This window comes from Mus caroli, chromosome 13, assembly GCF_900094665.2.
Source record: "Mus caroli chromosome 13, CAROLI_EIJ_v1.1, whole genome shotgun sequence".
Classification (NCBI taxonomy): domain Eukaryota; kingdom Metazoa; phylum Chordata; class Mammalia; order Rodentia; family Muridae; genus Mus; species Mus caroli.
In genome coordinates this window covers 19,565,318-19,591,888 of record NC_034582.1, presented here as the reverse complement: position 1 = coordinate 19,591,888, position 26,571 = coordinate 19,565,318, and the positions used below count along the sequence as shown (strand labels likewise).

Below are 26,571 nucleotides of genomic sequence, written 5' to 3'. Positions count from 1 at the left end.
GAATTAAAAAATTCTATTGTAGCCGGGCGTGGTGGCGCACGCCTTTAATCCCAGCACTCGGGAGGCAGAGGCAGGCGGATTTCTGAGTTCGAGTTTGAAGCCAGCCTGGTCTAGAGTGAGTTCCAGGACAGCCAGGGCTACACAGAGAAACCGGTCTCGAAAAGCCAAAAAAAAAAAAAACCAACCAAACAAATAAAAAAAACCCTATTGCATGTGAACGTTTGCTGCAGTCCACTCTTACTGACCAAACACCTGAGTTCTCATTCTCATTGGCAACATAGGACCTTACCTGGTTGAGGCGCCAGGTCATTGCAGTACCATACCATAGAGAGCTTATCCACCACACCTGGAGAGGGTAGCGCCTCCCAGGGCTATCAGTTATAAAAGTAAAAAGCTATTTTCACAGGATCTCAGGGAAAACAAAGCTAGAAACTAGACTGACCTGAATTGTTTACTGGGGAAACTAAAGCCTATAAGCCACCAGGTTTGTACCCAATTGCAGTAGTTGTGCTGTGAAACGAGTGTCAGGCTCTTTGAGTTATGTTGGTGGCTCTGAAAAGAGCCGTTGGGTTATAGAAGAAGCCTCCAACTGTTCACTTTTTCTTGGGCGCTGCCTTCTTGGGCTTAGCTGGGGTCTTTGGCTTTGTCACCTTCGCCTTGGAAGCCTTGGGCTTCACTGCCTTCGCCTTGGCAGGGCTTTTGGCTACCTTCTTGGCCTTCACCACCTTCGGCTTCTTGGGGCTCTTGGAAGTCTTCTTGGAAACTGCAGGCTTCTTGGGCTTCTTCGGAGTCTTGACAGTCTTCTTAGCTGCAGCCCCAGCAGTCTTCTTAGGTTTCTTAGCAGCCCCGGATGCTTTCGCCTTCACTGACACCTTGGTGGTGATGGCCTTGGACTCAGCCTTCTTGTTCAGCTTAAAAGAGCCAGCAGCGCCGGTGCCCTTGGTCTGCACCAGTGTGCCTTTATTCACCAGGCTTTTCAGCCCCAGTTTGATGCGGCTGTTGTTCTTCTCCACATCGTACCCCGCCGCAGCCAGCGACTTCTTGAGCGCGGCCAAGGACACGCCACTGCGCTCCTTGGAAGAAGAAACCGCCTGCACGATGAGCTCTGACACCGAAGGCCCCGCGGGCTTCTTCCGAGGAGCCGCAGCTTTTGCCGGCTTCTTGGTCTTCTTTGCAGCAGCAGGTTTCTCCGTGGCAGTAGAAGCAGCCTGAGCGACTGGCGCCATCTCCGACATGGTTACTGATGAACAGATAGACCCAAGACGAAGAAAAGAAGTAGAAAGACAAGGCCCCTGCACGGAGTATTTATAGAGCAGTGCTGTGCTGTGATTGGTGCATGCTAACGCCCGCCCCCTGGACCCTAAAGCCCCGCCCCTCGTGCCCCCTGGCTGCCTGCAAGATTTCAGAAACTAACTCCTTTGCGATTCCACCGACCTATCTTCGGGTTTGTGCGCGTAGAGGCGGCCTCAAAACTTCTCCGGCTGGCTGCTTGAGGTGGAATTTCAACCACAGCAGATTCTCCTTGTACTCTCCTGTTTTATCATCAGAAAGTGGTAGATGCCTATCAAAAAGTAGCTCAACTAGTGAAAGGTGGCTGTAAATTAGTCAATTAAAACCCAGAAAGCCAGCTTGTGGGCCTTCTCTGCGGGTTTCAGTATAGATTCTTGGCAGTACTGGGAGCTACATATCGTTACTTTATATTTTAGTTACGCAAGAGGCTTAGTGTTCTTTTAAGGAGTGTCAGCTTGCGACAGTGATTTCATATTGTGAGCCAGTAGTAGCTCAAATAAAAAGAGAAAAGGCAGGACACGACTTTTCCCAGGATATGCAAGTACTCAATAGCTCTGGGAAAGTCTTGCCCATTTTTTTTTTTAAAGAAGAATTTAAAAATGCAATCCTAACATGCTATGACAATTTCTATGGTTTATAATTTAAAAAATTGTTTTCGAACATATCAGTGATCTCTGGCCAAAAAAGCGTCAAAGTATTTTGAAAATTCAATCTCCAAATGCAAGAACTCAAAGCATCCATTCAAGTACAGCCATTTAATGAAGAAATGCTCAAAATAACCCGAGTCAGACGTCTGTACTTTTACTCCCATGTTTCTCTCCGTTTCTTTACAGTGTGGGTTGCAACAACATGGAGACTTTCCACGCAAATGAAGAGTTCTAAATCTGCTGTTTTAGTGGCTATTTACGAAAGGCAGTAAACCAATCAAAAGATAGAATCTGACCTACTCTCCTTCAATGTAGAAGTCACATTCTTACATTTCAATAATGGAGATATCAAAATTGTTCTCTATTCTTCAATGGCACTAAGTACAAGCTGTAATGTGTTTGGAAGCAGGTGTGCTGTAGAAGATAACAGTCACTGGAATTTTATTCCATTTTCTTTAAAACACACACATAAAAATAAGTACCGCTGCAGACTACCTTAGCACCAACTGCAGTTCTTAAACTTTAACCAATCAGAGTCTAAAACGTCACAGATAACCAGTATTTTTATCCAATCACTATTCTTTGCATACTATAAATAGTAGTTCTGAAGTCACCATTTCCAAGTTCTCACCCGCTTGCTTTCTAGTTTTTGCTATGGCTCGTACTAAGCAAACCGCTCGCAAGTCCACCGGCGGCAAGGCCCCGCGCAAGCAGCTGGCCACCAAGGCCGCCCGCAAGAGCGCCCCGGCCACCGGCGGCGTGAAGAAGCCTCACCGCTACCGTCCGGGCACCGTGGCGCTGCGCGAGATCCGGCGCTACCAGAAGTCGACCGAGCTGCTGATCCGCAAGCTGCCGTTCCAGCGCCTGGTGCGCGAGATCGCGCAGGACTTCAAGACCGACCTGCGCTTCCAGAGCTCTGCTGTGATGGCTCTGCAGGAGGCCTGCGAGGCCTACCTGGTGGGTCTGTTTGAGGACACCAACCTGTGCGCCATCCACGCCAAGCGTGTCACCATCATGCCCAAGGACATCCAGCTGGCCCGACGCATCCGCGGCGAGAGGGCATAATTGTACAGTTCTTAAGGAATTAACAAAAGGCTCTTTTCAGAGCCACACACGATTTCAAACAAAATGGCTGTAATAATTTACTCTATCCTTAGGCGAACTTGTATATTCCCTAGTGTCTACAACGGTGGTTACTAAAACTTGCAGTAGGAATTGTAATAGCCTTAAGTTGATTGCACGATTTTCCATGTAAGCAAATACAACATGGGTCATCTGAGTTTTACCCGTGGAATATACGTATTTAAGATAGTATATGTTCTGAAACTAAAGACAAGGTTTAAGGGTCGGATCTCTGACGACCTCGCAGGCTTTCGGTCCTCCTAGGGCTCCGATCCAAAGAGGGATCTGTGATGTCACTTTTCCCGCCGTCGGTCTTTAGGTTCTTTAGGGGCGGAGCTGATGGGCGAGATTTGTGACATCACTTTCCCGCCGGCGCGCTTTTGGGTCCTGACTGAGGGGCGGAATTTGTGAAGTCACTTTCCCGCCGGCGGGCTTTTGCTTCTTTCCCCGCATGGCTGAGGGGCGGGATCGGTGACGTCACTTTCCCGCCGGCGCGCTTTCTGGTCGTGGCTGAGGGGCGGGATTTGTGATGTCACTTTCCCGCCGGCGCGCTTTCGGGTCTTGACTGAGGGGCGGGATTTGTGATGTCACTTTCCCGCCGGCGCGCTTTCGGGGCACGGTTGATGGGAGGGATTTGTGACGTCACTTTCCCGCCGGCTTTCGGTTCTTTCCCGCCAGGTATTATTGGCGGGGTTTATGACGTCACCATCCGGCGAGCGGGTTTTCGTTTGGGTGATTCTGTTGGGGGTGGGAGATCAAGGCCAAGCAGCTATATAAAGGACCGACTCTCTGCCCTGAACCCATTTTCCATTCTTCGTAAAACATGTCTGGTCGCGGCAAGGGAGGAAAAGGCCTGGGTAAAGGCGGCGCCAAGCGCCACCGCAAAGTCCTGCGAGACAACATCCAGGGCATCACCAAGCCCGCCATCCGTCGCCTGGCCCGGCGTGGAGGAGTGAAGCGCATCTCCGGCCTCATCTACGAGGAGACCCGCGGTGTGCTGAAGGTGTTCCTGGAGAACGTGATCCGCGACGCCGTCACCTACACGGAGCACGCCAAGCGCAAGACCGTCACCGCCATGGACGTGGTCTACGCGCTCAAGCGCCAGGGACGCACCCTCTACGGATTTGGCGGCTAAGACTTTTTAGTTTGTATTTTCTTAACCAAAGGCCCTTCTCAGGGCCGCCCACATTTCCTGAAAAAGCGCTGTAATACTGAACCACCTAACAGCTTGGGCATCTCCGAGAATATCGAGAAATTGAGAAAATAAACCTTGAGTGCCTTTGGAGAATTGTACAGTCAAGTTTGCACCATTTTCTTGGAAAAGAAATACTGTCTTATTAGGTGTGCGCAGCTAAACTCGGTTCCTTGAGGAAAGCCTGAGGCATAGGAAAGCAGCTAAGCATGGTTAAGCATGGTTCTCATTAAACCACGTTTAAGACGTCTGTAAGTCCGGGCGGGGTCCAAGTATAATCATTGTAAGGCAGAATTAAACATTCCTCATAATTCTCAACCATTTGCCATCAATTAGTGGCCTTTTTGCGAGAAATTTTTTTGTCTCTTTTTTTTTCCTCAGAACAGGCAGTGTCCCAGCGGATTCATGTCTTAAAATCAGACATGGTGATTACACAACTAAGATAAATGGCATTGTATTTGAGAACTCTAATGCTGTGTAAGTATAGTAGCTTCCATTTCATAACCCCTTTTACAGCTTCACCCTGTGGCCAAGGTTGGTAAAGGCGGGGGTGTTCTTGGAATGGTTCCTGTAGTCTGTTTTTTGTTAATATGATTAGACAGTATAGGCAGATTGAGGAATAAATATCTGCTACAATTTTGGGGTGAAGCAGTGAGAGTTTGAGAGCACAGGTGAAGGGGATGTGAGCTCACTTCATGACTGAAAATAGGAAAATAACTTTTCCTGCAATGAATGGCCTAGACAACATGATCCTTCACCCAAGTTCTTGCTTTACTGTTTACCACCACACCCAGCTTGCTGGCAGTTTTTTGCCTTCCTCCTCCTCCTCCTCTTCCTGCAGGACCTCCTCCTCCATCTTCATCTTCTCGTGGTTTTGTTGTCTATATATTTTTTCTTTCAATTATCTTTATTTTATCATCATTTACAAAGGAGAGATTTGAACCTCAGCCTGTCACTGTTAGCTAGGTCTAAGTATCTCTCCTTGATTTGGGAATTCCTGTTTTCCAACCGTGAATTTCTGGTAGAAAAATGAACTATTCAGCATAGCTTCATCTTAAACTAATGAATATAATTCATGGATAACACATCCTGGAAAGTTTCAGGAGTAGAGCAGACAGAAGAACAAGAAAATGTGATCTCTTGATCGTGATTGATCATTTTATCCTTCCTCTAAATTCCTTTGGGAGGTATTTGTTTGCTATTAGGTAATGTGCCAGCCGCTCCCTGAGGCCAGCAGAAAACACTGGATTCTCACCAGCAGTAAATGCCACGTAGATGCAGATCTGGGATTGCAGCAAGATGGTCGGTCCTAGCTTCTCAAGCAGGCCATGGAGTTATATTGAACATAAACTATTTTACAGTACCTATGCATTTTAGCAGGAAGAAAAGTGTTTTAACAAAGACACTACAGAAAAGAGAGTTAATTGCGAATGCCTGATAGTTCTGCTCTGTGCTATTAACAATTGTGTAATTTTTTTAGTGTTCCGTTGTTAACAAGATGCAGTTCCAGGGCTGATGAAAGGGTCCAAGAACTGAAAAAGAGTATACAACACATGCTGGCATATAATCTCATTTCTGAGTTTCTCTGAATAGCACAGAACATATGCTGGCTTCTGCACCCATTTCTGGAGTGCTGGGATGACAGCTGTTGGTCAGTGTGTAGTGTGTTGGCTAAAACTTCGTTTTTTCACGCTACAAATGTTACACTACATTGTGTTTTATGCCATTAATCTCATTTAGTTTCACTATTTAGTCGACTGTCAAAACTCATGGGAACAGAATTAAAGACCCATACCACTATATGAAAATATTGAAGCCCTGTACATGGTGTCAGTGGTATATACAAATAACCTGTATGTACACACCCTTACATTTTATATTATCTTGGTATTACCTGTAGTAATTAATACGATGTAGATTTTTATGTCAATATTTGTTTTAATGAACTGTTTAAAAGGGAGGGCTGGTCAAGAAAACATCACGTATGTCAAATCCACTTATCTGTAACACACACACACACACACACACAAAGTGCATGCTGATGAGTTCTCGACCTAAGGCTTGCTCTGAAGCTTAGATCTTCAAGCTTCACTCTTTACTCAACTGTGTTTACCTCCAGGACCCGATGAGCCTGTTTCTTTAGTAAATTCTCATCTGGATGGTTACCTTTGGGAACCTACCCAAGGTTATTTTCAGGCGGTGGTAATGAGTCGTTGAACTTGAGGTTCTAACAGCTTTCCTCACTATTCTAGGTTTTAAAGACTGTCCTTGAACCCGTCCTTGAACAAATCCTGAGAAGAGCCTTTCAGAGTGTCTTTTAATTTGTACAAGGTGAGGCCTTCTTATGACTTTGTGCACAAATTCAGCCTGGAGAAAAATCTGAATTCAACTATGCTTACTATCCACAGCCTTAGTTAAACCTGAAGCTATCGGTGAGGGTGGCTGCTAGTGTGGGGGAAGGGTGAGGGAACCAAATGCACAGCTTTTTAAGTAATTAAGTGGGTGGCCCTGAAAAGGACCTTTGTTAACAGCTAAGAAATTTGTTTCAGTCCCTTAGCCGCCGAAGCCGTAGAGGGTGCGTCCCTGGCGCTTGAGCGCGTAGACCACGTCCATGGCGGTGACGGTCTTGCGCTTGGCGTGCTCCGTGTAGGTGACGGCGTCGCGGATCACGTTCTCCAGGAACACCTTCAGTACACCGCGGGTCTCCTCGTAGATGAGGCCGGAGATGCGCTTCACTCCTCCGCGCCGGGCCAGGCGGCGGATGGCGGGCTTGGTGATGCCCTGGATGTTGTCTCGCAGGACTTTGCGGTGGCGCTTGGCGCCGCCTTTGCCCAGACCTTTTCCTCCCTTACCGCGACCCGACATGGCTAAACTCTTACAACCTCTCACCAGGAAGCTGATGAACTAAGAATACGCTGTGTTATTATAGGCTCTTATCGGACCTGGTTGAGAACCTCAAGTGGGCGGGGACCAAAGGCTTCTTTTGCTCAGCCCATTTCAGGGCGGTAACTCTGGAGTAGTGTATACAGCACGTGCAGGCATCATAGAGTCCCTGAGGTTTCCCCAGATTTGAGTATACTGCTTTTAGTATATGTTATATTGTTCTATAAGGATTTTAGCAAGGAGTTACATTTTTATGGACCAGTACCTGGAGGATTAAAACAAACACCTCTGTAAAGTATTTAGGTTTAAAACATCTTTTTAAAAAATTCTCCAGGTGCCAAAAGACCATGTGATTATTGTTTCTTAAAACCTAAAAATTCAAATGTGAAAGATACTTTTAAAAATAAATTGTAAGAGAGTTTTGTTAATAGGAATTGAAAGAATCGTTACAAGTAGAAGTTATTAAAGTTCTACTTGTCAACATAGCTCAAGCCCCTTTGCCTAGTCATATAGATGCACTTGGCTATTCCCTGTCTGCAATCCATTCATTGCTGGTTTGGATTGCCACATTTTTTATTAAAGCAGTAAACTGCATGATGCTTGTATTCTATTTTGCCACACCTACACAGTGTATGCTCTCATTCAAAGGAATGAATTCAGAGATAATGGAACTGGTAATTTTCCTGTTCCCCCTTTATACTTATAAAACCTGTCTGATAATGCTGCCCACAGTTTGCTTGCTTGGGTACTACATTAGAAGAGATAATAAATATTTTTACCTGTTACTATTTGTGCTGGGTAGTTTTATTCCAACTTGACACAAACTAGAGCCATCATACAGGAGGAACCTCATAAAAAAAAAAAAAAGAAAAAATACCTCCATAAAATCAATCTGTAGGCAAATCAGTACGGGATTTCTTAATTAGTGTCTTATGAGGGAAGTGTCCTGCACGTTGTAGGTGGTGCAGTTCCTGGGCTGGTGAGCCTGTGTTCTACAGGAAATCAGGCTTGGGGGGGTGGGGGGGTCAACGTAGAGCAAGCCTGTAAGCAGCATCCCTCCATGGCCTTTGCAACCAGCTCCTGCCTCCAGGTTCCTTCCCTGATTGATTTCCTATTCCTTACCTCCTTCAGTGATGAACAGTGATGCAGAACTGTAAGCCTAATAAACTCTTTCCTACCTGAGTTGCTTTTGATAGTAGTGTTTTATCACAGCAATAGAAACCCCAAATAAACACTATTTTAATACTCTTCCTAGAAGTATTTCCATATCAGGCTATTATTTCCAACACACTATCAGTATCACCAAATGTGTATCAGGATTACATTTTATTACAGCATGTAATGAAGTATAGTGACAGATCTTGTTTTGTATTTCATGGGTGAAGATTTAAGAACTGTTGGTCCATTTCCCAAGGTGAATTAACAATCACAATGCAGCCATGTTACAGCTCAGTTTATGAATTTCCATTCACTTATTTTGCATATGTTTAATTTTACTAAGGCTCTCTGAATACTTGGAAGTTGCCTCTCCCAGTCTACACTGTAAGGCCTACTGCTAACTTCTGTCTTTCTGTGCTCTTTTTCTTTCCATTTTCTATTTCTAGTCCATCTTCTCCTCTTCCTCCTCCTTCTCCTTCTTCCTCCTCCTCCTCCTCCCCCCACTTCTTTTCCTCCTCCTCCCACTTTGCTTCCCCTTCTTCCTTTTTCCCAGAAAGACTCTTGCTATGTAACCCTAGGTGGAAATTGCAATTCTCTGGCCTCAGTCTCCTCAGAGCTAAGTAGCAGGTTTGTGCCACTGTGTATGATTTTTACTGTTAAAACTTGTAATCTAAACAGCAGATCTTAAAACTTGACTTCCAAGTTGTCTTTAAGAGCCTTGAACTTTCATACAAATATCCATAACACAACTGTTTTCTTCAAGAGTACTAGCTGTAAACATTATCATGTGCCTGATATCAATCTGTGTGCAGTTCCTGGAGGATGGAAATCATGTTTACTATAGATCCTGGAACAATCAATCTCAAATGCATACTATCTGTTAAATTACATATATATATATATATATATATATATATATATATATATATCAAGGTAAAACTTCACAGTTAGACCCTCCATCTGGGCTCTAGGATGGATTTGGCAAAAACATTTTTTATATAACTTACAAGTTATATAATACAAAGCTACAAGTTACCATAAAGAAAGACCCAATAAATGATTTTTTAAAAAAGTGTTTTTATTCCAAGTGGAGTTCAGAGAGGCAATTGTGGGAGAGTAAGCTATAGTAGAACACTAACGAAAGATAAATATTACTTTAGCAAAATTTGAAAATTAGTTTGTGGTTTTGTTTTTGTTTTTCCTGCTCTACAGAGAGAATAGGGGGATATTAGACCATACTACCTTCGCTTGCTAAGAACAAAAACAACAAATCTTTAAGATTTTTAAGTACATGGTGATAATTTATAAACTGAGCAGAGTCTATGCAATTAAGTGATGCTAAGTAAGATGTAATTTCGGAAGCTTGTTTGAGTTATTTAAAATTTTTATTAAAAAACAATATATAGCTCAGAAAAATTGAAACTATGCATTGGAATATATTCTAATGATAATCATAAAAGATAGATGGTGTTGATTCCAATTTCAAATGGAGAAAAAGATTCATCTGAGATGGCCTAGTAGGCACTTATGATAGAATCTGAGCCTGTGCAAGCTTCCCACACAGTGGCTACTATCTGCTGCTGAGGACTATCCACTACTGAGGACTCTCAAAGAAGATGCACAATTTTATTATTTATTAAGATATTGTTATATTTGTTATATTATGAAATTCTATTAAATCTTCAAATAAATGACTGAATGTAGAATCCAGTTTTTAAATGCATGCTTCTAGTAAGGACAATGAGGCAAGAAGAGCCAGACCCTTGAAGACTGCTCATCTGATTCTTACAGAAAAATAGCAAGTTTGCTGCCTTTCAGCAAACTGTACCTAAAACTACTTTGTTACAGAGGAGAGTAATATATATATAGCAGTTAAGCAGGGGACATGAATGCCAGCACAGCAAAAACCAAATATTTAGATATTGAGCATTCAATGGACATCATCACCATAAGACAGCATATGTGGATGACATATGGTTGCCAGGCAGAGCTATCTACAGCAGCCTCTCGGAAATCAAATAACTAGACATATACCTTTTCTTCCTTTTTGTTTGGTTTGGTTTGTTTAATAGGTAATCTAAGCAAGTGCGATGCCTTTTGACCTGGACCCCAGTCTCTTCTAATTTCAAAACAAGGTCTTACTAAACTACCAAGGCTGTCTTTGAAGTCATTCTGTAACCAAAGGGACCTTCAAACTTGTGATCCTGCTGCCCCACTCAACCTATGTAAGAGTATCAGGGAGTGCAGATGTGATTTAAAAGAAATTATCATTTTGTAAGCCAGGTTTTTATGTCATTGTATTTGCTATTATTATCCGTGGAAAATATATCCACACGAATCACCCACTCAAGTTAAATCTTGGCAGTTTGTCTATTCACATTCCCGATTTAGGCGCTGTTACATGTAAGAAAGTAGTGGGAAAGGGATGGGAGCCAATGTCTGGAGTGAGAGGTTGTGTAGAGAGGCCTCTGTAATTTAAAGTTCAGAAATCGTGAAAAAAATTTACAAAAACCAAAAATTCTGACGATTGCCTTTAATATCCCAGCATAATGTAAATTGTATTTAACTTGAAACACTACTTTACTATCCAGCCTCTATTAAAACATAAAAAACAAAACATTTTAAGTTCTGTAATAGATTTTAATGAGTAACAGCAAAAACAGTAAATATTGCACAGTATGTACTGGTAGCTTCTAGGACAGACAAGTGTTGGAACCAGCAATATGTGAACAAGACACATGGATATGACCTGTAGTGGAAATTACACAACAGAGAGCACAATCAAATATATGTCAAGAAAACAAAACAAAAATCAAAAAGACAAAACCCAAAAACACAGAGCACCAAGGAATTAAGACAAGCAATACTTATGACATAAATCCTGACAGTCCATTACTTGGCCACTTACTACAATATGTAAATTACTAATTTAAAGACAGTTTGACTGCTATTCCAGGACAGGAGTTCAAATACCACCAACCACTGAAATGAGAACTGATGCCCTCTCTTGAAGACTGTAGAAAGCTACAGTGTACTTATATATATAATAAAACTAGATAAATCTCTGAAAAACAAAGTTTCCAAGACAGTAGAAAAGTAACAGCTGTTTTACAGACACTGTGGGTGGCTCTGAAAAGAGCCTTTTGGTTCCAGTTTGCACTTTAGTTTAAGCCCTCTCGCCACGGATGCGGCGGGCCAGCTGGATGTCCTTGGGCATGATGGTGACACGCTTGGCGTGGATGGCGCACAGGTTGGTGTCCTCAAACAGACCCACAAGGTAGGCCTCGCTCGCCTCCTGCAGAGCCATNACGGCCGAGCTCTGGAAGCGCAGGTCGGTCTTGAAGTCCTGCGCGATCTCGCGCACCAGGCGCTGGAACGGCAGCTTGCGGATCAGCAGCTCGGTCGACTTCTGGTAGCGCCGGATCTCGCGCAGCGCCACGGTGCCGGGGCGGTAGCGGTGAGGCTTCTTCACGCCGCCGGTGGCCGGAGCGCTCTTGCGGGCGGCCTTGGTGGCCAGCTGCTTGCGCGGGGCCTTGCCGCCGGTGGACTTGCGAGCGGTTTGCTTAGTACGAGCCATGGTAAGAAAAGAACAGAAGTCTCGGGAAATGAGGAAGGTAGTGAACTGTGGACGGAGTACATATATATAAAGCGAAAGAGGCTCGTTCTCATTGGACGAAACAGTACATTACCACAGCGACCTTATTGGTAGATTTGCTAATATCTCTCTAGGCCCCTCCCCATTCATTTTAATATTTTGTCCCATGATGTTTTTATACTTTTTATGCTTATATTGTTCTTATATCGTTCACAAAACAAAGTTCTATCCAATCTATACTTAGAAGGACGCATGGCGTTTCTGTACTAACGTTATAAAATTGTGACCCCCAAAACCTCATCCATTCTTCTGAACCGCGCCTCGCTATAGACAATTGTTGAACTGAAAGATGGAAGATACACGTAAAAAGACAAAACTTAAACTTTGAGGGAGTCTTTTTCACGAAGGAAGCTGTTTCATTGCAGTATTAACATAATCGGTGGTGTAATTTTAAACATGCTTTTTACAGTGGATAAATGAGAGCTTTTTCCTAAAACCATTAAATGTATACTTTGTATAAGAGGGTAAAAGAAACAAGTTCACTATTGCTACAATTTTTTGTTGGAGTGACAAGGTAGAACACTATGAAGCCACTTATGTACTACTCATAACACAAATATACTTTAACGAAATTCCAGTATTGTCCTAATGAGGAAAAAAAAAAGGCCAACTACTAAAGTTGTGTACAATCAGGGAGCATGTAAAAAATAATTATAAGATTGCTGACATATGATGACCGGTAATTAAAATCTTATTCGGTCTACTAGTGAAAATCCCACATTATAAGATAAACAAGTGACAGTGATTACATTATGGTTAATATTTCATTGGAAAATCCAGTAAACGGCTCTTCTAAATGACAAAGTGGATGGCTCTGAAAAGAGCCTTTGTTTTTATACAAGATCAGAAGACCGATTTAATTTCACTTCCCCTTGGTTTTGTGGTGGCTCTCGGTCTTCTTGGGCAGCAGCACGGCCTGGATGTTGGGCAGGACGCCGCCCTGCGCGATGGTCACGCCGCCCAGCAGCTTGTTGAGCTCCTCGTCGTTGCGGATGGCCAGCTGCAGGTGGCGCGGGATGATGCGCGTCTTCTTGTTGTCGCGGGCCGCGTTGCCCGCCAGCTCCAGGATCTCGGCCGTCAGGTACTCCAGCACGGCCGCCAGGTACACCGGGGCGCCGGCGCCCACGCGCTCCGAGTAGTTGCCCTTGCGGAGCAGCCGGTGCACGCGGCCCACGGGGAACTGCAGGCCGGCCCGGGAGGAGCGGGTCTTGGCCTTGGCGCGAGCCTTGCCGCCCTGTTTGCCGCGCCCAGACATGAATGCGTTTAAATGTAAAAGGAAAAGCAGAGAAAGGAAAAAAAACCAGTAAATTCTGAAGCTGAACAGCAAGCATTTATACTAGTTGGAGGTATTCTGTTTGTGTTTCTCCCATTGGTTAATACGTTGTACCCAATAGAAAGCTAGAATTTGACCTCCTCATTTGCATAAAGGCCTGCATTTTGTTTTTCGCATCTAGTCTGTTTTTACATGGTAGTTTCAAAAATAAAAACCACGTGGATTCTGGGATTTAAACTCTGGTTTTCATGATTAATAGTCAAGAACTTTTTTTACTTTCTTTTCCAGTTTTTACTTAAATGGAAGTAAGTAAATGACTGATTTTCTTCTTTTCATCAAGGTCTTTGTAGTCTTAAAAACTCTGAAATATAGAGTAGGAGTGTTTCTGAGTTGTTAAGCTACTGTCCTGTTTTCAGGGTTTAGAATTGTGTTTTTATGACAAGGAAAGTCAGTGTGGCACTTCCTCAACCTTGTATTCCTGGTAAGGCCATTTCAGGTTTATTTACTTCTTGATCTTGACGTAGAATCTTATAGAATATTACCAAACTGTTTTATGAACCAGAGTTCAAGATTCCTTACCTAATTTAGCTTCTTTTAAACTGCTTGTTACAAACAAACAACAACAACAGAAAAACAAAATCCCTCTAGCAGCAGAGTGAGATACCAGGATGTGGTCCTCAATACAAGGAGTAAATCATTTCAATCAGCTACAAACTGTTTCTGAATGGTCATCTTTGGTGGGCTTTTCATAATAGATTAGGTACATAATTTGAGGTTCTATGGCAGGCTTTCTTTTAGCTCCACCAATATCAAAGAATGTAAAAGCTTGCAAAATTATTCTTCATCATGGTTGAATTATCCTTAAACTGACTGGAAAATAGAGACTGGGGAGAAGGAGACCCTGCCCTGTCACTGACCCAGGAAAACCTGCAATATATGAGGCTGAGGAGGTCCTGAAGAGTTTGCACTGAAAAGTGTTGCTGTCTTGGTGACTGGAGACAACATAGATGAAACATCTATGTTCAAGGAGAAAACATCATTTCTTTGGTCCAAGGCCAGCCTAAAAGAATGAGACTAAGGACTCTCCTGCTCCAGGAAACCTTGCCCAGCTCCTGTTGAGCTGTTTCCATCATGTTCTTGGTCTTTTTTCCACTTGACATGACAAAGCATTTTAACCATTTTTTAAATTCCCTGTTACCTTACCTTCTACTCCTTGTGCCTAGCCAGACAATAAGTATAAAAGCAGGGGCACGTCTCATGACTCAGTGTCTGATAATGTCGGTGTATCACATAGAGATATAGAAGAATGAAAAGAACCACACAGATACACGAGTCGTGTGGGAGCATCACAAGAAAGATTGTGTAAACTATTCTTAAACTATGCCAAAATCCAGTGTAACTGAGGTGGTGCTGTGGCATTTTCATCATAGACCTTAGCAATATAAATCAAAGAAAAGATTATTACATAGGTGCTCAGGTGTAGTAAACAAATAACAGATAACAGTTAACAATGTAATCAACTGACCCTGCTTCAGTTTATAGAAAGGATTTATCAAAATTGAGCTTTTATTGGAGTGTGTGTCTTTAGGTGACAAAGGGGATATAAAAAAAAAAAATCCCTTGTGTCGAACACTGCTATTTTCAGAATTATTTAAGGAGCCTGGGCCAGTTTGAACAATGGAGAAGAAAAACAGAAGATATGAATCATGGAAACATAATGGAAGAAATGTCACAAAAATGTCTTGTTTTCAAATAGCAGTGAGTAGACTGTTTTGCATTTACAGTTTCCCAGTGGAAAGTATCTAGAAGTCTAACCGTACATGCCTTCTGGAAAGCAAGATGGTATTTTGGTGAATGAAAATAGCCATTCTCGAAGGCAGCTAGGGAACAAGTATGGAAAATATTCTATAATTGTGATTCAATCTATAAATCCCACCTCTTAATGTTTCCCATAAGGTTTTTACAAAACTGCATAGAGAGGTATCACTCTGTATTTTTATGATTTAAAAATTTGAAGTTACTGGTAAGTCTCCAATATTTTAACTAATGGTCAGGTAGTATATTTTAAGGACATTACTATGAAAAACCCAACAACAGGAGTCACTCACCAATAAAACCAAGACAAAAACAAACATAAAACAAGCAAGCAAAAAACCAAAGACAGAAGCAAAAATAAAAACAAACGAACCACCACTGCTGGAAATGTAAAGGAGTAGGACAGAAGGCTTGAAAAGCAGGCCTTAAGTCCTATGTTCCACACTACTCAAGGTCAGGGAGGACTGGGAGACTCCCATAATCTTAGTACTTGAAAGGTAAAAGGAAGAAGATCCAAAGCTTCATGTCAATCTCAGCCACATAGAGATTTCAATTTCTTCATTAAATTAAAAATGTGTTGAAAGATGCTAAGGCAGACTTGAGAAGCCTGCATTTTCCTCCTCACAATTAAGGCAGAGTACGGCATTCGTGTCTCTTGTTCATGCTCCCTCAGATAATGAACTGTCTGGACTTCCCGCTACCTGTTTCTTTGAAGACCTTGCTTATTTTTCCAACATTTGCCATGGTTTCTTCCAATATGGCATGATCAAGTAAAACATCAAGTATTCATGTCTTTTTGTGTAAAAGAAACAGAAAATAAAAAGGGAAAGGTATGAAGACAACAGAGAAAATAATCCCTACCTTGAGAGATCCACTTCAAAAACGGTAAGAATATTAACATTACTCCAAAGGGACATTCTCAAGGTAAGTAAGCTTCAGTAACTGTATGCTATGTTCTTTTCTTGCTGTTAAGGTGGGGTGTGTATTCTCTCACACACACACAGAGAAATGTTACTAAGACAAGTATTTTAACCATGGTATTTTGTATGTATGAGAGTTCTCCGTCTCTCGACTTCTGTGTCTGTCTCTCTGCGCCCCCACCCCCAATCGCATTGTGTGTGTGTGTGTTTTGTAGTCCAGGTTTCTCTGTGTAGCCCTCAGCTGTCCTGGAATTCTCTCTGAAGGACTGGCTTGCCTCATATTCAAATCCTCCTGCCTCTGTCTCCCAAGATTAAAGGAAGGTATATCACCACTGCCCAGCATTCTAACAGCTCTTGAAGTCTTTGCCTAGCCTTTTCAGGAGCCTGCCTTTCATAGTCAACGAATCGATAAACCAATGAGAAAGCAGGGGTAAAGTCCCGAATCATGGGTAAAATATTTTAAAATATTTTTCATGAACTACTCATTCTGAGCAACTTTATTTTCTCCTGTCACCACATACTCTCAGTTTAAAAATGAAAAAAAGAAAAAAGAAATTTAAAACTTAACACCCATTAAACTATTTGCCCCATCTGGTTCCTAGTCTTCCTGCACAAATGCTCCAGGCACTGACTCTTTCCCAGTCAAAGCCTTTACCAGTTTTTAAACAAATTACTTTGTAAGTCATGGAAATCCAATTGTCAACATGGTGGTTTTTCAAAAAAGCTAACTGGCTACAAGTTATTTATAATTCCTCTGGTTCCATCTACTGTCAATATCCTAGCCTCAATGTAAACGTCACAATACATAAGAAACAAGAAAAAACAAATTAGAAAGCTGTGGTTGCTTTTCACTGAAGGGCAATTGGCTGTAATGTTGTAATACTCAATTTCACAGTAGGAACCTACTTTTAAATAAACATTAAAGGCCAACTCCTACAGATACCACTGCTACAATACACTGAGTAATACTCATGACACAAACTGGGAAAATGGCAATCCTTAACTGAGCAAATGCTCAATTTCAATTTTTCATAAAGCCAGTTTGGCTGACAAAGTTAGGTCATGAATTACAACTCTGTTGTGAAAAGTGTGGGTGGCTCTTAAAAGAGCCTTTGTGTTTGTTGTGAGCTCTGTAAGCTCACTTGGAGCTGGTGTACTTGGTGACGGCCTTGGTTCCCTCGGACACGGCGTGCTTGGCCAGCTCCCCGGGCAGCAGCAGGCGCACGGCCGTCTGGATCTCCCGGGACGTGATGGTCGAGCGCTTGTTGTAATGCGCCAGGCGGGACGCCTCGCTCGCGATGCGCTCGAAGATGTCGTTGACGAACGAGTTCATGATGCCCATGGCCTTGGAGGAGATGCCGGTGTCCGGGTGCACTTGCTTCAGCACCTTGTACACGTACACCGAGTAGCTCTCCTTGCGGCTGCGCTTGCGCTTCTTGCCATCCTTTTTCTGAGCTTTAGAAATGGCTTTCTTAGATCCCTTCTTAGGGGCTGGAGCAGATTTAGAAGGCTCTGGCATTTTGCTCAAGAGAAGATACGCAAAATGATCAGAAGCTGGTAGCCAGAGAAGGCGCACTTATTTTATTTATACTCCTGAAATTCAAATGAAGGCACAAGTGCCTTTACTTTTGATTGGTTAAGAATAATTGCCTCAAAGGGTTTATGCAAATAAGAGACCCAAAATCCCATCTACAATTGGGCAGGAGAAGAAGACCATTTTGACCAATAGGACGACGATATTTCGTGACACTACACAGTCTATGTGGTATGTTAGCAGTAGGTTACAGTGTTTCCTTATTTGAGAACTTTTAGTGATGTCTGGACAGTGCAAGTGGGGCGACAAGGCTCCCGCCAAAGGCAAGAACGGCTCCTCCCGGCCGGCCTACAGTTCCTCCTGGGCCGTGGGCGCCGGCGCCCCGGTGTACCTGGCGGCCGTTTTTGAGTATCTGACAACCGAGATCCTGGAGCTGGCGGGTAACGCGGCTCGCGACAACAAGAAGACGCGCATCATCCCGCGTGACCATCGCGCAGGGCGGCGTCCTGCCCAACATCCAGGCCGTGCTGCTGCCCAAGAAGACCGAGAACCACCATAGGGCCAAGGGAAATATATTTAAGTCAAGAAATTATACGATTAACGTATCTAACAGCTCTTAGATACGTTATCCACTTTTTCCCAAGATCAGCTTGTGATGACCTATAGTGCCCTGCACTTCTGTAGAAAATACACAAATACTGCTCTGAGTAGTGAGTGTTCATATTTAAAGGTCCAGTTTCCTACGAAGTAAAAATTGGTAACCTTTAAAATAACTCACCCACAACGCTTGACATACTAGTTGCTCCCTTTAAGACCAAGAATGTGAGTTAAGATTGTTGGACCATGAGTTTTCCCAACTCCAAAGTACTTACAAGTCATTACCCTTTGTACCTTGTAACACAAAATTACAAAGGAATGGAGCAACGTCTAAGCACTCAGACTTGCGATCACCGCATCTCGAAAACAAGATTGTGGTTCCATATGGAGATAAAACTATTAAAAACACCAATTTTAATTTTTAATTTTTTTTTTTTTTTTGTAAAGACAAAACGTAACTTGACACTGTCGAAACAAGGTAACCAATCAGATACTCTTAAAACTACCAATCACAAAAGCTATTTCCTAGCCAATGAATTTGTGGCGCGCGACTTTCAAAAAGTTGCAAGGCCAATCAAAATGTTTCTTAGTATATTTAAGGGCAAGATTTCTTTCTTCCTGCACTTTTCTATTTTCCCTCCCAAGAATGGCTCGTACTAAGCAGACCGCTCGCAAGTCCACCGGCGGCAAGGCCCCGCGCAAGCAGCTGGCCACCAAGGCCGCCCGCAAGAGCGCCCCGGCCACCGGCGGCGTGAAGAAGCCTCACCGCTACCGCCCCGGCACCGTGGCGCTGCGCGAGATCCGGCGCTACCAGAAGTCGACCGAGCTGCTGATCCGCAAGCTGCCGTTCCAGCGCCTGGTGCGCGAGATCGCGCAGGACTTCAAGACCGACCTGCGCTTCCAGAGCTCGGCCGTGATGGCTCTGCAGGAGGCGAGCGAGGCCTACCTTGTGGGTCTGTTTGAGGACACCAACCTGTGCGCCATCCACGCCAAGCGTGTCACCATCATGCCCAAGGACATCCAGCTGGCCCGCCGCATCCGTGGCGAGAGAGCGTAATGTGTTATGCTTTCTGTTTCAAAAAAGGCTCTTTTAAGAGCCACCTAAGATGTCATGTAAAGTTGCTGTATACTTCTGATTCTTAGTATCTCACTTACAGTATATGTTTCAACAAAAGCTAGCAGTTATTTACATTTGTTTTAGAAATTTTTTTATAGTCGCTTTACCATAAAATATATATATATATAATATGTAAATATATAATCCTACCATATGAATTAAACTTTCCGCACAGAAAGTGTTGGTACTAAAATTATAGGCATGAACCTGAATTATAATTAAGTTTGTAAATTGAAGTTTACCAAATGCTAATGTTGGAACTATAAACCAAGGAAATGCAGCAAAAATAAGCCAAAATGACAATACAGAATAGTAGAAAAAGCCGCGACACCCATCAAGGGCCTTAGAAGTTGGAGATGGAAGCGGGGCGTAGTACTCCACGCCTTTAATCCCAACACTTGGAGGCAAAGGCAGAGGAAGGTGGATTTCTGACTTGGAGTACAGTCGGGTCTACAGAGTGAGTTCCAGTGCACAGAGAAACCCTTGTGTCGAGAAAAAACAAACAAACAAAAAAACAACCGGAGCAAAACAAAAAATGAAGTTGGAGATGGGGCTTTCATTAACTGCCAGGTAAACTTGCCTCTAAGCTTTGGCTTTTTCAAAGAATACATGGCCTCTCCACCCTACACCCAACTATCCCAACAAGCCAACTAACTATTCACTTTCACAGTTCATCTCCATTAAGACTCTGGACTCTGGCCCGGGGGTATAGCTGCTTGCTGTGGTGCTTTGCTGGGGATGCCATTATAAGACACAGGGAAGGAGAAAGCATGTGATGGGCAATATAGAGTCAGCTGTAAGCAATCTGAACACTTGATCCTCGGGGAAAATTCCTGGTACAACTTTAGAACATCTTATAGATTCAGCACTGAATTGCATCTTCCTAGAAACAAAGAGGTCCTCAGGGAAGAAAGTAAAAATTAGAACTGTGAATCATTAGAGAGACCCCCAACAGACAAGTCTGGTACAAATCAAATGAACCAAGCATTTCTTAAACTCATCAGGAGGTGTGAAGCAAGATGATAAAGAATTTGAGGCCTGGCTGTCCCAATACAGTGAGTAACAGGTCAGCGTGGGCAACAAAGTAACTTGTTTCAAGAGAGAGGAAGAGGGGGAGGAGGAGGAGGAGGGGGAGAGGGAGAACAGGAGCTTAGACTGAATTATTATTTATAATTTTTTACTAAATTTCAAAGCATTTTTTCCCATTAAGGGATTTTGAGAAGTTAACTACTAGCAAATATTTCCAGCCAGTCTCACAACAAACAAATGTAGTTATTCTGCTAAATGGGTTTTTACCAAATCGGATAATCAAATGTAAATTTGTCTTCATCATCTTCAAAGGTGACTGTGTTTCAGGTATTAAGCTATGCCAAGGTAGGCCGGAGAAGCTGTGAGAGACCGCCCTTCCTTAGACCCTAAACTCTGTCAGCACTGGTATGAGGAGACAGGTAGGACAAAGCAGGAAAACATCAGGATTCTCTATAAACTTCAGGACGACATCATTATTATTGTTTCCTTAGAAACAGCTAGATACTACCCCAGAGCATGTATTTTTGTTTTCCTACACTATTAATATGAGAGCTGTAACTGACAAGCATTTTAAATTTAGCTAGTCTAGTCCAAATTATACTTCAATTCCAGATTACAAAGACATCATATGAGTAAAAAAAATTGACAGAATAGTTTCATATTATTTATTGAAAGTCTATTTGTTTATCCTGGTTGATGGAATTAAGATAGGTTTCAGTTGTTTTAGTTTTTAATTAGAAAAATTTAATTAAACATATGATCATATAGTTTTGTGGAAAATTATTACTGTATAGAAGATATACTGATTCATAGAGCAGAAACTAAATGAATCCTTGATGTTCCCAAGCCTCCATTCTTAATCTCTAAAACTGGAAAAATAATAATAGTACCCCCCTCTATTTGCTATGCCAAGCCTGTGTCAGGAAATGAATGTATTAATTACAGCTACTATGTTTGGCTTGCTACAAAATCGTGCACATGAAATACTAGCTCTTAGCAAGTGTGACCACAAGCCCTGAATCCCTGCTCTCTTTCAAATGTTTCTAACAGTGTGAGCCTGCATGCCTAGCTTCTGTTCATCTCTAGCTAGGACTGCAAACACAATGAAAGCTATCGGGAGGAAGGATGCAAACTTGTAAAGAAACGAGAATGTCACCTCAATGTCTGTTATGTTGGCATGAGGTTCTCTAACCTAAAATCAGAATAAGTTGTCCTTATGGAAGTATCTCCATTCTGACCCCTGGAAATGGAACAATTGCGACCACTCCGGAGGTCAGATGGCAGTGCCCTGAGGCCTTACTCAGACAACAAGGCTGTCAATGCACCTTGAACCTCTGTCTGGACCAGTTTTCACCAACTGTGTCATCTTTTGAAGCTTGAGCCCCACTTTCCTGGGCTACCGTCATTCATTCTAAGTTCCCCACTCTAACTTTATCCTTGAGTTTTATTCTGTTCTGTGAACTCTGAACTAAAGACTGTGGGTGGGTTATAATGTTTAGCTCTCAAATAAAAGGAAATATTTCATATAAAAGAAGTACAGATGGAGACTGAAGATATAGCTTAATGGAAGATCATTTGTCTGGTATACACAAGACCCTTAGTTTCCCCTCTAGTACCAAAATGAAGGAAAAGTATTAAAAATAAATCTAAAAAATATATTTATGCAACATTTCCTATATTCAGATCTATTTTAAATATCCAAATCCAATAAATTGAAACCCAAGGAAGCATTGAATGAAAACTAGAAAATCAATTATCTTTTCTTGGAATGATTCTTTACATGTCTAACTATTTGAGTGCTGAAAGCCTACCAATGTATAGAATTGAAAAATATCTGAAGGTGCACTGTAGTTGATAGTTTGAATACTGTCATTAATTTGAGCTTTGTTATTATTATCATTTTATTGTTGTGATGGTTACGGTTATGTACCGGTGATGTAACTCAAGGCATCTCCCATGGCAGACAAGCAGTCTACCCCTGAGCTACAGACCCACATTCTCAGTCTTACTTTAAAAATTTTGGTTTTATTTGAAGTAGCATGTTTGTTGGCTGGGTGGTTGGTTATTTTGTTTTTTGTTGTTGTTTGTATGTGTTTGTTGTTTTTGTTTTCTTTTGACAATCTCTCTACATAGCACTGGCTGCCTTGGAACTTATTACATACACCAGGCTGAACTTGAACTCTCAGAGATACCCTCATGTCCTTCTGCAGAGTGCTAGGATTAAAGGCCACCACACTCAACAGGTTTTCTTTTGGTTTTTTTCTGACAAGACTTTGCTCTGTCTACAACCCAGGATCCTCCTACTTGACCTTCCTAAATGTCAGCTTTACAAACCTGCCACCACACTGAGCTATATTTAGCATCACAATTAGATCTCCACATTGCTGCTACAATTGAAAAAGAGATTCAATTCTGGTCAGTAAGGTATTTCCAAAAACTAGAATTCATATCACCTGGCTCCAAGAGGAAATGAGAAACTCAGAAGGGGGTGGGGGGTGAATAAGAATATGAAATTCTGCCCATCTTTTATCTAGGCCCTTCCCTGCAATTTTGCTCCGTTCTATTCTTACTTTTCTTGTTCTCCTTTCTGGTGGCTTAGAAAACAAGCTCGTCACCTAACATCAGGTGACCACTGTTCCACCTTTTAATTTTTAATTAATTTTTGATTCAGGATCTCAACTACGTTGCCCTACCTAGTTTAGAACTAATTGGACCAGCCTCACCAAGAGCTCTCAGAGATTCCAATAATCAGACACACTGTCTTCATTATTTCAGTATATGACTTATTAACAATACACATTTTCAAATACTCTCATCATAAACAAAGATGTAGAGGAAAGGTCTGAGGTCATTCTAAAGTTGAATTGATCTAGATTGTTTCCACAGTCATGGGTAGCTAATTGAACATTAGAAATAACATACATTCTGGACTGAGATGAACTACAAGTACAAAATATATTACAAAGATATAAGAAACAAAAATATAGATTATTACTCATTTTATATTCATTTTACAATGGAAGACAGTATTTTGGATCGAGTAGATTTAGAGTGGATTTTCCCTATGAATACTGCTTTTAGATTTTAAAGTTACATATGTGCATGGATCTGTTCTCACCTTATGTATCAATGGACAGACCTGGTCTAAAATTCTTAATTCATTTGTACAGAGATGGCTTCAATAACTAAGTGGTTTTAATGTCCACTTTCTTTGCTTCTAAAGAAATAAAATTTCATAAAGTATTATTGCAAACAACAATAAAGATGCTTCTACGGTTAAAAATATTGGAACATATTTGGAGAAAATTCAAAGATCTATAGATAGATAACATGTTTTTACATAAGAAAACTGCTAGCTCTACAAATGTGCCTTAACACAATCTCAATAAAAATACCAAGAAGCTTTTCTCTGAGTGTTGGGATACTAACAATATCTTCAAATACATTGTCAGAGACACATTCCAGTGGTAGAATAACTGCTAGCACGTTCAGTCCCCTTAACAACGAATATAAAAGGAATACCTTGAAAGATTTTGAGAAGAGGCCTGGAGGTGGCAAGGGTTTAATGTCAACCTAGTCTTCCAAGACAGCCAAACTATTCAGAAAAACCCTATCTCAGATGTCAACCTAGTCTTTCAAGACAGCCATAACTATTCAGAGAAACCCTATCTCAGAGAAGGGGTTGGGAGAGGGCGGGGATGGGATGGGATGGGGTGGGGTGGGGGTGGTCTGACAGCAACAAAAATAACAAAAAGGTTGTGAGAATTAGTTATCTCCTATTATAAGTTTACCAAACAATATTTGAATCATTGCTACGTACCAAGTTCCTCCACATTGACGATAGCACCGAGAAGAGTTAGTCTAATTCTACCTTAGAAACTACAAAAAAGACGCAGGAAGTTGAGATTCGGGTTATTCAAGGAATTTAACCTATGGCAAACATGAAATAAAAACTGGGAAGAATCGGGACAGGGTCGGTCCCAAGGGCATGGAATTGCGAAGATGGGTCTATTTATCATGCTCTGTACTAAAACAGCTGTTTGCTCATTTAAACTGAGGGCTCAAAACCCTGGGAGAAAACGGGAGATTTTTACTTTCTGATCTCCTGACTTTCCCATGTTAAACACTTAGGTCACTGAAATCAACACTAGATCCACTGAGCAAATTTCTGGTTTAGGTCTCCAAAAACCACGTTTCACATCTCTCACTATATGGAAGACCAGAAATATGATCCAGGCTGCAACAAATCAGCAATCTGAATCTCTCTCTTAAAGACTGTGGGTATGAAAGAGTCCAACAGTGAATGAAAACTAAACGCTTTTTATTAGAAGCACACAACTTTCAACAGATAGCCAATTTAACATTTTGGATTGTATAAAGCATTACCAAGAAACCTCAGTATTTATAAAGTCAATCTTTAGTGACGACACACACGTATAAAGCAAGCGACTCCGGAAGGTGACGCAAAACAAAGTTAATCTACAACTATGCTGCATCAAAATAAGGCAAAGAAAGTATAATTGGTAATGGTAAAAAACTTTAAAAAATGGCTGACAAAGGTTGTGACGCAGTTCAACCCACAACTCCATCGCTGTGGCAAACAAATCGAAAGTAAGAGAAGCAATCGTTTCAGTCCTGAGTTCAACTTAACTGTGCAGGCTAATCGTTCCGGCAGCTGCCCCATAAATGTCTTTAATGTTAAGGAAGGCAGTTCGTTGGCGCCAGCACCCCACCTTCTCCCAAACTTCCAGGCTAACCCCCAGAAAAGAGGCTGAGCACTGAAGCCACCTACAAGCCCCGGATGCGTTTCTCCAGGCAGGAAGCTCAAACTTGGGGATGGCGCCCAATCAAACTAAGAACTAGAGTCCTGGGACGGAGTGAGCCAACCCACAAGCAGGGCGGAACTTTCAAATCACCTTGCAGTCCAATACGAACTAGCGCCGAGGGTTGCTTTCAGCAGCTGACAGCCGTGGGGGGAGGGTGTTCCAGGCCATAGCACTTCCTGAGCCGCCCAGCACAAACAAGTCTAGGTGGGACACGCAACCCCACCCATCCCACCGAGGGAGCGAGTGCTGCCGGGGCCGAGTCCCACGCAACCTTGCTTCATTAATCACAAATGTCACAGCTCTTAAGTGGAAGTGGTGGCTCTGAAAAGAGCCTTTTGGGACTGTTAGAGGAGGCAGCCTACTTTTTCTTGGCTGCAACCTTCTTGGCCTTGGCAACCTTGGGCTTGGCAGCCTTCGGCTTTACGGCTTTAGACGCGCTCTTGACCTTCTTGGGCTTGGTGACCTTCGCTTTCTTTGGGCTCTTGGCCACTTTCTTGGTCACTGCCGCCGCCGCGGGCTTCTTCGCCTTCTTCGGGGTCTTCTTGGCCGCCTTTTTGGGTGTGGCAGCACCAGTCGCCTTCTTGGGCTTCTTGGCTGCTCCCGCGGGTTTCTTCGCCTTGGCAGCCCCTGTCTTCTTAGCCTGGGGCTTAGCCTCGCCGGAAGCCGCCTTCTTGTTGAGTTTGAAGGAACCGGAGGCGCCGGTGCCCTTGGTCTGCACCAGGATGCCCTTGCTCACCAGGCTCTTCAGGCCGAGCTTGATGCGGCTGTTGTTCTTCTCCACATCGTACCCCGCGGCCGCCAGCGCCTTCTTGAGCGCGGCCAGGGACACGCCGCTGCGCTCCTTGGAGGCGGCCACAGCCTTGGTGATGAGTTCGGACACCGGGGGTCCGGACGCCTTCCGGCGCACCCCAGCGGGCTTCTTGGCGGCCTTCTTTTTGGCAGGCGCCTTCTCCGCAGGGGGCGCGGCAGCGGGGGCAGCAGGAGCAGCCTCAGACATGATGAGTCTCTGGAAGTCAGGAACTAGTGGCAGTACACCGATAGAGTAGCGCGGGCCCGGCCGCTGTATATATAGAGCGCAGGCGCGCGCTGATTGGTGCTCCGGCGGCCTGCCTGGCAAGCTCTGAGCAGCCGCGCTGCGCCCAACTTGTGTTTGTTACACTTCACAAAAAGGAGAAAATATTAAAATGTCTTGCACCAAATCTCTCGAGTTTGGTCGGTAAAGGATCCGAGAAGTCTCAGGCTTCAGGATATATGTTTATTTTTTCCTCATCCCTAAAGACAACGCGCCTAGGAGTCCCTAATTCCCCCAACTCCAAAGGAAGTCCGGGGTAAATAGAGACCACTTTCTGTTTTTCTTCTAAATTACCTGGTCGCTCCTTTGCCCTTGAAAGTTCTTTTTCTCAGGGACTATAGAACACATGCTTCCCTTAATTTAGGGACAAAAATGAAACGATTTCCGCCTAAATTTTCACAATTATTCTGTTTCTTCGCAAGGGAAGTAACACAAGTCCTT

General features: G+C 42.9%; 7 protein-coding genes and 1 pseudogene across 7 annotated transcripts; 3 read left to right on the top strand and 5 right to left on the bottom strand.

Annotated features, from left to right (window-relative positions):
* Window positions 1–510: 510 nt before the first annotated feature.
* On the bottom strand, window positions 511–1,292 carry LOC110308096 (histone H1.1). Its single transcript, XM_021180448.2, has one exon. The coding sequence runs from the start codon at window positions 1,233–1,235 to the stop codon at window positions 594–596; it is 642 nt and encodes a 213-aa protein (XP_021036107.1). The 5' UTR covers window positions 1,236–1,292; the 3' UTR covers window positions 511–593.
* Window positions 1,293–2,576: 1,284 nt separating this feature from the next.
* On the top strand, window positions 2,577–4,267 carry LOC110308111 (histone H3.1). The gene is made up of 2 exons (XM_021180466.2): window positions 2,577–2,935; window positions 3,882–4,267. The coding sequence occupies exons 1-2, from the start codon at window positions 2,592–2,594 to the stop codon at window positions 4,192–4,194; spliced, it is 657 nt and encodes a 218-aa protein (XP_021036125.2). The 5' UTR covers window positions 2,577–2,591; the 3' UTR covers window positions 4,195–4,267.
* A 2,490-nt stretch (window positions 4,268–6,757) lies between these two features.
* LOC110308110 (histone H3) lies at window positions 6,758–11,892 on the bottom strand. The gene is made up of 2 exons (XM_021180465.2): window positions 11,462–11,892; window positions 6,758–7,155 (listed from the first exon to the last, which is right to left on the bottom strand). Exons 1-2 carry the CDS (start codon window positions 11,867–11,869, stop codon window positions 6,805–6,807), a joined length of 759 nt encoding a protein of 252 aa, XP_021036124.2. The 5' UTR covers window positions 11,870–11,892; the 3' UTR covers window positions 6,758–6,804.
* Window positions 11,413–13,232, bottom strand: LOC110308102 (histone H2A type 1-J-like). The gene has a single exon (XM_021180455.2). The coding sequence runs from the start codon at window positions 13,200–13,202 to the stop codon at window positions 12,810–12,812; it is 393 nt and encodes a 130-aa protein (XP_021036114.1). The 5' UTR covers window positions 13,203–13,232; the 3' UTR covers window positions 11,413–12,809.
* A 3,818-nt stretch (window positions 13,233–17,050) lies between these two features.
* Window positions 17,051–17,530, bottom strand: LOC110308108 (histone H2B type 1-B). Its single transcript, XM_021180461.2, has one exon. The coding sequence runs from the start codon at window positions 17,472–17,474 to the stop codon at window positions 17,094–17,096; it is 381 nt and encodes a 126-aa protein (XP_021036120.1). The 5' UTR covers window positions 17,475–17,530; the 3' UTR covers window positions 17,051–17,093.
* Window positions 17,531–17,610: 80 nt separating this feature from the next.
* Window positions 17,611–18,127, top strand: LOC115029090 (annotated as a pseudogene).
* Window positions 18,128–18,635: 508 nt separating this feature from the next.
* LOC115029089 (histone H3) lies at window positions 18,636–19,249 on the top strand. The gene has a single exon (XM_029468396.1). It carries the CDS (start codon window positions 18,733–18,735, stop codon window positions 19,141–19,143), a length of 411 nt encoding a protein of 136 aa, XP_029324256.1. The 5' UTR covers window positions 18,636–18,732; the 3' UTR covers window positions 19,144–19,249.
* Window positions 19,250–24,532: 5,283 nt separating this feature from the next.
* On the bottom strand, window positions 24,533–26,112 carry LOC110308097 (histone H1.2). Its single transcript, XM_021180449.2, has one exon. The coding sequence runs from the start codon at window positions 26,053–26,055 to the stop codon at window positions 25,417–25,419; it is 639 nt and encodes a 212-aa protein (XP_021036108.1). The 5' UTR covers window positions 26,056–26,112; the 3' UTR covers window positions 24,533–25,416.
* Window positions 26,113–26,571: the final 459 nt, after the last annotated feature.